The sequence below is a fragment of the Rhopalosiphum padi genome, chromosome 3 (assembly GCF_020882245.1).
Source record: "Rhopalosiphum padi isolate XX-2018 chromosome 3, ASM2088224v1, whole genome shotgun sequence".
Classification (NCBI taxonomy): Eukaryota; Metazoa; Arthropoda; class Insecta; order Hemiptera; family Aphididae; genus Rhopalosiphum; species Rhopalosiphum padi.
Genome location: NC_083599.1, coordinates 7977220 through 7990739, shown reverse-complemented (window position 1 = coordinate 7990739; position 13520 = coordinate 7977220). Strand labels below are relative to the sequence as shown.

Sequence of the window (13520 nt, the reverse complement as noted above, 5' to 3'; positions counted from 1 at the left end):
TACATAATGTTGAATAAAATTAATAGTTGTGGTGATTTACCTAAAACCTAATTATGTAATAAATTAATTTTATAACACCAAGTTATATTTTTTTTTACATATTATACAACAGTATATTATGATAGGGACACTAGTGAAAAAAATTACAAATTAGAGTAAAATGCAAGTAATATCATATGGTTATAATTTGCCATATCGATGTGTTAGTAAATAAATGCTAGTATTAACTTACACCTCTCGGTATTAATTTAAAATGATGTGGAAGTATTAAACATTTAATTGGTAAAAATTCACCTAACTTATATTTGCATACTCATAGACAAATAAAGTGGATGATCACTTTAATTGTCTACAACTTGTCAGTAATTTTACTCTTTGAGTTAGTGTAATTGTTTTATGTAATTGATATAGCTACTAAAATTCAAGCTAGTAACTACAGTTTCTTTACAACCATGGTTAGGCTGTATTAAAATCAATGGCTAAATGAATACATATTTGCTTGAATATATTCAATTTAAAAAAAAATGTAAGCATATTAAGTCAAAAATTAAGTTACTGTTACTAATGGTACTATTTAGTATTAATTGATGTTTAAAAACTAACAAATTAATTCAGTAATTAATGTTCTAATTTTACAAAATTTGATAAAATAATAATACAACAACAAGCTATTGTTATTGTATCGAAACACTTATTATACACAATCCAAAATTGATTTTTAATAATCATATGAATATATAAACTTATAAAATTTGATGCCTGTCAGAAGACAGTCGACTAAGATAATATAATCAATGTTAACTATGATAATTGTAAACAGTAATTGAGGTAAGTCAAAGATGATCGTACATTTCAAGTTCAAGGTAAATAATTATACTTATGAATTAAACATTTAATGGTACCACCACTTCTTGGACTATCAACACAACAACCTTAAATACTTAAGCCTTAAGGGAACAACCTTAAATACTTAAGCCTTAAGGGGACAAATTACTAAATACTCGTATACCAATAATATTGTTAGATTAGAATTTGTTAAATGTATTTATTTAAACAAAAATTTTTTCCAGGACTCAAATTTTAATTATTTATACTATATATTATTTATTTAGAACATTATACTATAAAAACCACATATATTTTAATTTTTTTCCAGGACTCAACTTATGTACTACCTATTTTTTCCCTGGACCCAATTTACCAATTTCGGAGGAGCGTGCTGCGTGCGTCTGTCTGTGTGTGTGTTGATAGTGGTATATTATAACGATACAAAATAGTAGTAGGCACTGACGCAAGCATAGAGAGAGAGAAAACAAACTGTACACTGACATCCTCTTAGAAATAATTTCTGGCTAAATTATATAATACAAGTGCCAGGCCAGTCCACGTTTGCCGAATATCTTATCCATGTTACGTATTAGCTATAGGTACCTTACCTACATCTATAAAGCAGGATATTTTCAAGCAATGTAATATTTGATATATTATATGACAAACAATTTTATATTGTAGTTATATTATAGTTGATTGTATTAAACAAATATTTAAAAAATACCAAAAATCAAGATGATGTTATATTATACTTCAAATGTGATGTTGAACCGAAAAATGAGAAACCGGATTTGTGGAGTACTAAATCTCTATACAATTCTGAAGGTGGAAATAAAATAAAAAACAGTTCTCAATTTTCTAAAACTACAAAAGTACACATTTTTTTTTTTTAATTATTACATTAATTACGGTGTGATTGTGTGAATAACGGTTCGTGTCGTTCGTGATAAAATAAATAACTTTATGTAACGTCGAAAAGAATTGTAACATTAAAAACCGTGCTCTAATCATCATAATGTCTAATCATGATATAATTAAACGGGCAACCGTTTTCCAGTGCATATTCCAGACATGAGTAGTGTCCGTTTGCCGCGGCTGCGTCACTCGTACCTACGTCCCACAAACAACCGTTATTGTGAGCGTACATCAGACAATGGAGATGGCCACCATCTGCGGCCGCATCGCACGTCGGGTAAGACCATGGACAGCCGTTCTCGTGGGCATACCGCAGAACGTCAATGTGCCCACCGGCCGCGGCCGCCGTACACGTGGACTCGTCCCATAGACACCCATTATCGTGGAGGTATACCAGACACTCGAGTTGGCCATTACCAGCCGCTTTCTCGCACACGATCTCATCCCACGGACAGCCCTGTTCCCGGGCATACCGCAGGCACTCCAAATGGCCGTTGGCTGCGGCGTACTCACACACCGACTCATCCCACGGACAGCCCTGGTCGCGTGCGTACTTAAGGCACTCGAGCCGTCCATTAGCAGCCGCCTGAGCACATATGGTTTTCGTCCATGGAAACCCGCGGTTTTCGGCGAACACCAAGCATTCCAAATGTCCACTGGCAGCGGCCTTTTCACTCATTGAGTCGTCTGTACCATATTTGTGAACGCTGTTGGACGATATAGCTTGAAACGAGATCGACGCAAATTTGCAATATGAAGTAGTATCATGGCAGGGCAAAATTGCGGTTGATCCTGCAAAAAATTAATGACATTCGACTATTAATTTATTTATTTTATTAAGATAAACATCAAAATTAGCTCAAATATAGAATAATATATATATATAAAAAAGATAAAAGAACAAATATTCGAAAATCAAGAGCGCGCCAATACTTTGTATTTCGTGATGTAGGTACTAGTCTTGATCTTACTGTTCATAGTTCATCGTGCATGATGTACAACATATTTTCCGTATTTTTTATTTTTTAAACATAGAATATATTAAATGATATATTGAAGCTCTCTACACCCAAAAGTACGTAACGGTGTGATTGTGTGAATAACGGTTCGTGTCGTTCGTGATAAAATGAATAACTTTATGTAACGTCGAAAAGAATTGTAACATTGAAAAACCGTGCTAATTTGTGGTTATCTCCACAAGGCAAACCGCTCAACATAATATAGTCGTATAAGGTATCAATCGATCAGAAATATTGTGCAGATGCGAACAGAGAAACGTGCAAGCAGATTGGTTAGAATCTAGGGATGGCGAACCTTTTGATAACTTCTTATCAAATCAAAATGTTTGATTAGATTTTATAATTTATTTGCCTCGCGTGTCGGAAACTTTTCAGACCTCTTTTTTGCTTAAAAAATAATTAATTAAAGTAAACATATAAACATGATTTTATTTTTTGTACGTATTTAATTTTCCGAGATTAAGAAATGGAAAGTACAGATTACGTCGATTACGACATTACGGTAGGCACTGACGCAAGCATAGAGAGAGAGAAAACAAACTGTACACTGACATCCTCTTAGAAATAATTTCTGGCTAAATTATATAATACAAGTGCCAGGCCAGTCCACGTTTGCCGAATATCTTATCCATGTTACGTATTAGCTATAGGTACCTTACCTACATCTATAAAGCAGGATATTTTCAAGCAATGTAATATTTGATATATTATATGACAAACAATTTTATATTGTAGTTATATTATAGTTGATTGTATTAAACAAATATTTAAAAAATACCAAAAATCAAGATGATGTTATATTATACTTCAAATGTGATGTTGAACCGAAAAATGAGAAACCGGATTTGTGGAGTACTAAATCTCTATACAATTCTGAAGGTGGAAATAAAATAAAAAACAGTTCTCAATTTTCTAAAACTACAAAAGTACACATTTTTTTTTTTTAATTATTACATTAATTACGGTGTGATTGTGTGAATAACGGTTCGTGTCGTTCGTGATAAAATAAATAACTTTATGTAACGTCGAAAAGAATTGTAACATTAAAAACCGTGCTCTAATCATCATAATGTCTAATCATGATATAATTAAACGGGCAACCGTTTTCCAGTGCATATTCCAGACATGAGTAGTGTCCGTTTGCCGCGGCTGCGTCACTCGTACCTACGTCCCACAAACAACCGTTATTGTGAGCGTACATCAGACAATGGAGATGGCCACCATCTGCGGCCGCATCGCACGTCGGGTAAGACCATGGACAGCCGTTCTCGTGGGCATACCGCAGAACGTCAATGTGCCCACCGGCCGCGGCCGCCGTACACGTGGACTCGTCCCATAGACACCCATTATCGTGGAGGTATACCAGACACTCGAGTTGGCCATTACCAGCCGCTTTCTCGCACACGATCTCATCCCACGGACAGCCCTGTTCCCGGGCATACCGCAGGCACTCCAAATGGCCGTTGGCTGCGGCGTACTCACACACCGACTCATCCCACGGACAGCCCTGGTCGCGTGCGTACTTAAGGCACTCGAGCCGTCCATTAGCAGCCGCCTGAGCACATATGGTTTTCGTCCATGGAAACCCGCGGTTTTCGGCGAACACCAAGCATTCCAAATGTCCACTGGCAGCGGCCTTTTCACTCATTGAGTCGTCTGTACCATATTTGTGAACGCTGTTGGACGATATAGCTTGAAACGAGATCGACGCAAATTTGCAATATGAAGTAGTATCATGGCAGGGCAAAATTGCGGTTGATCCTGCAAAAAATTAATGACATTCGACTATTAATTTATTTATTTTATTAAGATAAACATCAAAATTAGCTCAAATATAGAATAATATATATATATAAAAAAGATAAAAGAACAAATATTCGAAAATCAAGAGCGCGCCAATACTTTGTATTTCGTGATGTAGGTACTAGTCTTGATCTTACTGTTCATAGTTCATCGTGCATGATGTACAACATATTTTCCGTATTTTTTATTTTTTAAACATAGAATATATTAAATGATATATTGAAGCTCTCTACACCCAAAAGTACGTAACGGTGTGATTGTGTGAATAACGGTTCGTGTCGTTCGTGATAAAATGAATAACTTTATGTAACGTCGAAAAGAATTGTAACATTGAAAAACCGTGCTAATTTGTGGTTATCTCCACAAGGCAAACCGCTCAACATAATATAGTCGTATAAGGTATCAATCGATCAGAAATATTGTGCAGATGCGAACAGAGAAACGTGCAAGCAGATTGGTTAGAATCTAGGGATGGCGAACCTTTTGATAACTTCTTATCAAATCAAAATGTTTGATTAGATTTTATAATTTATTTGCCTCGCGTGTCGGAAACTTTTCAGACCTCTTTTTTGCTTAAAAAATAATTAATTAAAGTAAACATATAAACATGATTTTATTTTTTGTACGTATTTAATTTTCCGAGATTAAGAAATGGAAAGTACAGATTACGTCGATTACGACATTACGGTAGGCACTGACGCAAGCATAGAGAGAGAGAAAACAAACTGTACACTGACATCCTCTTAGAAATAATTTCTGGCTAAATTATATAATACAAGTGCCAGGCCAGTCCACGTTTGCCGAATATCTTATCCATGTTACGTATTAGCTATAGGTACCTTACCTACATCTATAAAGCAGGATATTTTCAAGCAATGTAATATTTGATATATTATATGACAAACAATTTTATATTGTAGTTATATTATAGTTGATTGTATTAAACAAATATTTAAAAAATACCAAAAATCAAGATGATGTTATATTATACTTCAAATGTGATGTTGAACCGAAAAATGAGAAACCGGATTTGTGGAGTACTAAATCTCTATACAATTCTGAAGGTGGAAATAAAATAAAAAACAGTTCTCAATTTTCTAAAACTACAAAAGTACACATTTTTTTTTTTTAATTATTACATTAATTACGGTGTGATTGTGTGAATAACGGTTCGTGTCGTTCGTGATAAAATAAATAACTTTATGTAACGTCGAAAAGAATTGTAACATTAAAAACCGTGCTCTAATCATCATAATGTCTAATCATGATATAATTAAACGGGCAACCGTTTTCCAGTGCATATTCCAGACATGAGTAGTGTCCGTTTGCCGCGGCTGCGTCACTCGTACCTACGTCCCACAAACAACCGTTATTGTGAGCGTACATCAGACAATGGAGATGGCCACCATCTGCGGCCGCATCGCACGTCGGGTAAGACCATGGACAGCCGTTCTCGTGGGCATACCGCAGAACGTCAATGTGCCCACCGGCCGCGGCCGCCGTACACGTGGACTCGTCCCATAGACACCCATTATCGTGGAGGTATACCAGACACTCGAGTTGGCCATTACCAGCCGCTTTCTCGCACACGATCTCATCCCACGGACAGCCCTGTTCCCGGGCATACCGCAGGCACTCCAAATGGCCGTTGGCTGCGGCGTACTCACACACCATCACATTCCACGGACAGCCCTGTTCCCGGGCATACCGCAGGCACTCCAAATGGCCGTTGGCTGCGGCGTACTCACACACCGACTCATCCCACGGACAGCCCTGGTCGCGTGCGTACTTAAGGCACTCGAGCCGTCCATTAGCAGCCGCCTGAGCACATATGGTTTTCGTCCATGGAAACCCGCGGTTTTCGGCGAACACCAAGCATTCCAAATGTCCACTGGCAGCGGCCTTTTCACTCATTGAGTCGTCTGTACCATATTTGTGAACGCTGTTGGACGATATAGCTTGAAACGAGATCGACGCAAATTTGCAATATGAAGTAGTATCATGGCAGGGCAAAATTGCGGTTGATCCTGCAAAAAATTAATGACATTCGACTATTAATTTATTTATTTTATTAAGATAAACATCAAAATTAGCTCAAATATAGAATAATATATATATATAAAAAAGATAAAAGAACAAATATTGCAATCAAATATTTTTTTAATAATAACTATATAAACAATATACCTATAAACCTAAGATTCAATGAAAATTTAACAAACTATACAACCGGTTTTTTCGTAATTATTGAATTATTATTTGGAAATGAAAGAGATCAAGTCCTGGCCCATTTGCCAGTATTAGAATCCTCTCAAGGGGATTATTATCAGTTCGTGAATAATATTGAGGTGTTATAATAAATATATTAAATAAAATATATAGGAAAAGGCTTCCAAAGTCCTTCGACTATCATTTTTATAAATACTTGTGGAGCTCAAAATCCCCATCCCCTTCACGAGCATTATTAATATTTGCCACAACGATCGATCGATATCGTATGTGCAGGCTCGGATTAAGGGATATTACTAGGGTGGTATTTAAATTTTATACAAAAAATAAGTAAAAATGGTTGGGTTTTATATAAATAAAAGTAAATAGGGCGACTTATAAGAGTTTGTTAGCCTTTATATTCTTTCAGTCCATATCGTTTACCTTCGTTGTCTTTGAATTTACCGTCAGAGTAAAAATCAACATCCATAACATTTGATCTTGTCTGGTTCTTTAGGTATCTCAATACATCGATACAACAAGGTTGAATATCGATTGTTAATGTCTCTAAATCATTATAAAATATCCTTTCGTCATCGTTGCAAACGCAGTACGCTAATTTGGCTAGAGAAAACATTTTACAGCTGTAAAAAAACAATACAATTTTAATATTTTAGTATAACAAATATAATATTCAACCAAAACTATACTAAAGAAAGTATATAAGAGGTTTTAGTCAATTCAAAAAATTGTGATTATTTAGTTTAAGTAATAAATATTAAATAATATATTTGAAATAATTTGAAAGTTCTATTATTAAGAGATATATAATATACGATTGTGACCACGAGATTTATATAGTTTTTACACCCACGCCCCACACTCTTTTGAATAAATTAACTGTACATTTTTACTATTTTCTATCGCTACATATTATATTATAGTTTGTATAATATACAAATACGAATATCTATATATATATATAATGTAAACTATAATACTGTTATTGGTGTTAAATTAATATTAAAATTAATGAACAGGCACCACAATACTATAAAAACTACGATTGGTGTAACTAGTCTAGTGCAGTGGCGTATTTAAGATTTTGTCTAGGAAGGGATATATGTTGGCAAACATATAATTTCCTGGACAGGAAGGGGGTACACTTATCATCACCACTATTTCTCAAAAATGTTAAACATTTATATAAAGTATTACTTTATACTTATTATCAATAAGTACCTATACATAAATATATAAATTTGTATTATTTTGTTTTGAAGATTTATTATTCATTGGTAATTAATTTTTTTATAAAATGGAGAAAACCGTGAGAATACAATATGTAGTATCTATTGATAAATATACAAATTTATATCTAAGACAAAAACAGTAAAAAATAATGTACCAGCCAGTGCTCCGAGCTTAAGAGTCTCAGGGCCTCCTCAATGCAGCTACTACAATATTATAATAAAGTGTAACGCTTTCAATAATTTTATTCTGTATTTCTGTAGTATACGTATGAAATTATTAAACCTACTAGTAAAAAAAAAAACCAAGGTGTGATCTATCCCCCCATATCCCCCTCTTAAAAACGCCACTGATCTAGTGGATCCACATAGTTTACTGTAACAGTAAATTCAAAAAGATGAATGTTAAATACATAGTAAGTACACTAAAATAAATGATATGCTGAAACCCCCAAGTATAATAATTAATATTAATAGTTTTATTAATGTAATAATGTTACAATTGTTAAGATATTTAAAAATACAAATTTACAAGATGCAGAGAAGTTGTTTTTTAAAGTTCCTTTATATTTTGGTAAAATATTATAGCACTATATTTTAAGTATTTGCTTTATTTATATAAATAAACTAAATGGTTATAAGTTATAATTAGGGCTGGGATTTGTAAGTAAATACATATTTTTATTAAAACATGATAAATTAAGTATTGCAAATGATAAATTAATTTCATGTGATTTGCAATAAAATAATATATACTTTATTTTACATATTTTTACATATTTCGTCATAAATACGTCATATTTTAACATTATTTGTAAAATTTCTGAATTTTTTTTTACATATTTCGTTAATTTCGACAATTTGGGTGATTTAGTAGTATTATACATTTAAACTTCGATAGTTAGAGTACTCGTAAAAATTGTAAGTGAATAATGCATACAGGAAATAAGTATATGAAAGTATTAGTTAAACTTGATTATAGTTTATCTTTTTTGTAAAAGATATCTTTTTTTTTTTATTCTATGGTTTTGGAAGTAGGCACGGTCTGCGAGGACATTGATTTGATTCATAGAATACAATATGGCTGAAAGCAGTATATAAATTATAATATAAATTATTCTATTATTATTATGTTTCGTTATTTTTTGGTGCTTATGCTGTGAAATGTATTCGAAACCCAATTCGCCATGTCGACATGTCGTCCTTTAGAACTATAATAATCCTGCAGCAGAAATATAAAATGAGCATGTGCAGTTGACTCGAGAGTCGAAAGAATGTACTGACCGTATATTTTGCTTTTTTTCTCTAGCCAATACGCAATACCTATAAACAAAATACATTAACGCAAAACCATTGTTTATGTTTTTGAATAATATTGGTAGCAAATTACTTGTAAAAATTACAATGTAATATATAATATGTATTATACTATTATGTATATAGTTAAAATATAATAAAAAAAAATACAAAACCGATACGTTAAACTTTTAAAAATATTATTGTCAAGGATTTACCATACTTCATTACTAATGAAAAATTATAAATACGTACTTGAATATTTCATAAAAATATTATTTCGAATTAAGTATTTTAAATGTTATTAAATTACCGTTCATTCATAACATGTATGGCCTTATGAAGTTACACGCATTAAAAATTCTACTTATGTAATATAATATAGTATATTATAGTGGTTATACGTATACTAAAAATTAAAAACAAACACAGATTAAACCTCGAAATATACACTAACACTACATCTTACTTTTCGTGTTTCGTGGATATCCGCAATAAAAACATTGACGATAAGATATTATATGATAATATGATATTCAAAATCGAATATTAAAATGTTATTTAGAAATTAGTTGACAATATGTGTGCGAAAAATGTAATATAATATGAAAATGATTAGATACGATAGGTATAGGTACTTCGATATCAGAAAAGTGAAACTGAGATTAAAATATATAATGCTGTTGTTTTTTTTAAAATAATGATTATTTTCGAAAAATGTCATGGTACATTTTTCCAAAAATCAGCCGAAATCTTCTATGTTTTATTAGCTATTGTATTAAGTTATTATATTAATAATTTATAATTTTATCTAGATTGATTTTAGATTCACAGCAGAGCGATAAAATGTATTGGTTTTATAATAATAATACGTGTCTTATGTGTACCTATGTGTGTTTCCGAACGCATGTATGCCGTTTCTTTTAGGAAAAATTAAAACGAAAATGCTTCAATAGTTCAATTGTCTAGTAAGCAGTACTGCAGTAGCACAAAATAGATTTATTTCAAAAGTAAAAAATTGCAGTACTTTTTAAAACAATCAAGAAAAATAAAAAAATACGCACATCACTTTACAGCAATCGATTTTGTTTTTTTTATTGTTATATATAAAAATGAACAACCGCATTTAAACATGAAATTTTCATAAAATATGATAGATGGATATGATATATTTAAAATATTTTGAATCTTATTGAGTTTTGTCTAAGCACTGAGCAGTGATAAAGTCCACGACGAGTATTAGTTCGTAAAACTGGGAGAGCCTATGGGCAAGCTGTTCTCATAAACTGGTAATTATTTTATACGATTCTATGAGGAAATACGACGTTATTTGGAGGGAAAAAGTAAGCATTTATGAATTGTGTTATTTGACACATTTTACGAAGACTTAAATTTCGCAATAGGTTGTATTCGACTTTAGTAGCTCATGTGTCTTCCTTTAAATCGATTTTCATAGCGACAAAATCGAATGTTAGAACACAAAGCACATATTATAACATATTAATATGTCGTAAACTCGTAACTATAATATTATATAGTCATGCTGGTTATGGTTTAGTGTTACTACACCTAAAATACAATGAAACACGTAGGTTTTCAATTTCTATTGTAACACGTAGTGACAAAGTCGAGATTAAGTCCAAAAACCAAAGAGTATACCTTACCGAAAACCAACAATGAGACATGAATACACCAGTTATAAATTATATTAAAAAAATAGTCGAAACTGTGTGTCTGGATCGACGTGTCTCATCGTCACAATAAAAAAGGACGTTTTCTTGTGTAGTGTACGGTCCGGCAACCCTCACCCAGCCAATTATAATATAATATTGGGTTAACCAATACGAAAATAATAATTTTGACAATGAATATTATTTTATTTTTCGATGTTATAATTTGTATTCTTTACGCAAATGGTACTACATAATATAATATCGTAATATTGTCACAAATCATCTAGAAAACGTACGATTTAAACAATTTTTTTTTCAACTATACACAATTGTTCTATAAAATAAGCGTATTGATATTCAAGACGAAATTTTTTAAATTTAAATTAGTATAACTTTATAAGAAAAAAAGGTAGGCAAGTGGGTGTCGATCTGCTTTACAATAGGTTACAAGTGAGTCACTATATACCTACTGGATTATTGTGTTAAATTTGAATTCAATGATATAATATCATTGTATAAGAAAACCGAATCTTATCGAAGACGGAGAGTCAGACTTGATATATTAACCTTACGCTTCGGCCCGTACAATAACGATCTACACCTACACCGGCTACACTTGCTGTTGGATCGGTGTGTACTGATGTAACACTTTCGTAAAACATACCGTTTGTACTAATACTTAATATATATAGATATAGTACTTAATAGCAGACATGAATCCTGAGCTGCCGCGCACCACCGCCGCCTGAGGTCCCTGGTACATAGTCCGCCTGCCGCTGCTGACTCCAGCGCCCACCATCATATTTATCCAGGGCCGGGCCTAGGGCCTGGCAAGGTGGGCGTCTGCCAGGGGCGCAAAATATCGAGTAGGAATGGGGGCGCAAAATTTGATATCGTAAAATTTGAACTTGAAAATCTAAGCCAAAATATTTTAATATATTAATATCTGTTATTAGATGCGAGTTGTGTTAATTCATTAATTGTGCTATATATTTAACACTTAATTTTTATAATTAAGCAACAAATTTACTACAGAAATTAATTTTCATACACGACGATCGACGATGGCTGTTATTGAATGGTATCGTAAAAGGAATATTATATTTTATTTATAATAATGTAAAAAATATTAATGCGTTTCCCATGGCCGACAATTATAAAAATAGAACAACTATGATAATGTGAAATAGAACATGGTAATTAGGTAAATATTCTAATAGAATTTATTTAAAATTTAACGATTATGAAAAATTGTTAGCATTAATATTGTATCATTTTTCCCATTATTTTTTCATTATTATTTTATTCGCACAAATTTGCGTACTTTTGGATTAAAGGACATCAAAACCCTATTTTTTTTTTTAATTTTAAGTTTATTGGTGTATTATTGTAGTTAACACAATGAAAAATGTTTTGATTAAAATCTGAAGTTAAAAAAATGATTATTTAACAAAATAATGAGAGTATAATGAGTAGATGGATAGCCGCGTGACGTCATAGTGCCGACGACTGAGCAGCCGCCTATGTTTTACGCGTAAAAGTAGTTTGATTTACACAATGATATTAATAACTTAAAATTGTATTTCAGAATTTTTTTTTCATAATCCGAAGTATATTTATGTGCTTAAGACGATGGTGTGATTTAAAATTGAATATAGTTGTTGTTGCATAAATATTATAAATTATAATTTAGTAAAATTATTGAGTTCACATCTCGCATTGTATTGTTGCGCCAACCAAATTTTACGAAATTGACTATAATAATTTTATCTTGGTATATATTTTTTAAAATTATAACAATTATATAATTATATTATTTTGAAAATGATTAAAAGTATAAGTTACATATAATTTTGTAAAATAAAATATTAAAAATTATTTAAAATACAAGAATATCTATATATATTAACATTAATTTTATGTTAAAAATATTATGTCACAATATGTATAATATTATATAAAAAAATAAAATAATAATGTACAAATCTTGTCAATAATTATTAAGTATAAATGTATATAATAGTGATATAAAATTGGTAATTTTAAAAATTACACAATACAGAAAGTTTAATATATTATATTTTATGCTATATATATTGAAAATTATTAAAACCTTTGTAAAATATTTTGTCATAAATTATTTGATCGGTGATCGTCGTGTTTGATTGTGATGGTAACTACCATAATAATAAAGATATAATGTATATAATATATATATAATTATTAATTATATACCTATTTTTTTTTTTTTTTTATAAAATATAGTACATATTGTGACTATAATAATTTTATCTTTTATAAAAAACTAGAAAGTATATTAAAATTATAATCACACCAGTGTCACTAACACCAAAAAACACTTAAGGTTAAATAAAAAAAAATTTATTTTTTTATTTTGTGGGGGCGCAAATTTTTATTTCGCCAGAAGCGCCGCTAATGATCGGCCCGGCCCTGGTACTAGTATAGTCCACCAGCACACTTTAAAATAAATTAAAATACATTTAAATAATCCACGGCGGTGACAA

General features: G+C 31.6%; 1 protein-coding gene across 1 annotated transcript; it reads right to left on the bottom strand.

Moving 5' to 3' along the window:
• Positions 1-1386: 1386 nt before the first annotated feature.
• Positions 1387-7546, bottom strand: LOC132924760 (uncharacterized). Its single transcript, XM_060989207.1, has 4 exons — positions 7221-7546; positions 5829-6604; positions 3841-4533; positions 1387-2545 (listed from the first exon to the last, which is right to left on the bottom strand). The coding sequence occupies exons 1-4, from the start codon at positions 7411-7413 to the stop codon at positions 1835-1837; spliced, it is 2373 nt and encodes a 790-aa protein (XP_060845190.1). The 5' UTR covers positions 7414-7546; the 3' UTR covers positions 1387-1834.
• Between the last annotated feature and the right edge of the window lie 5974 nt (positions 7547-13520).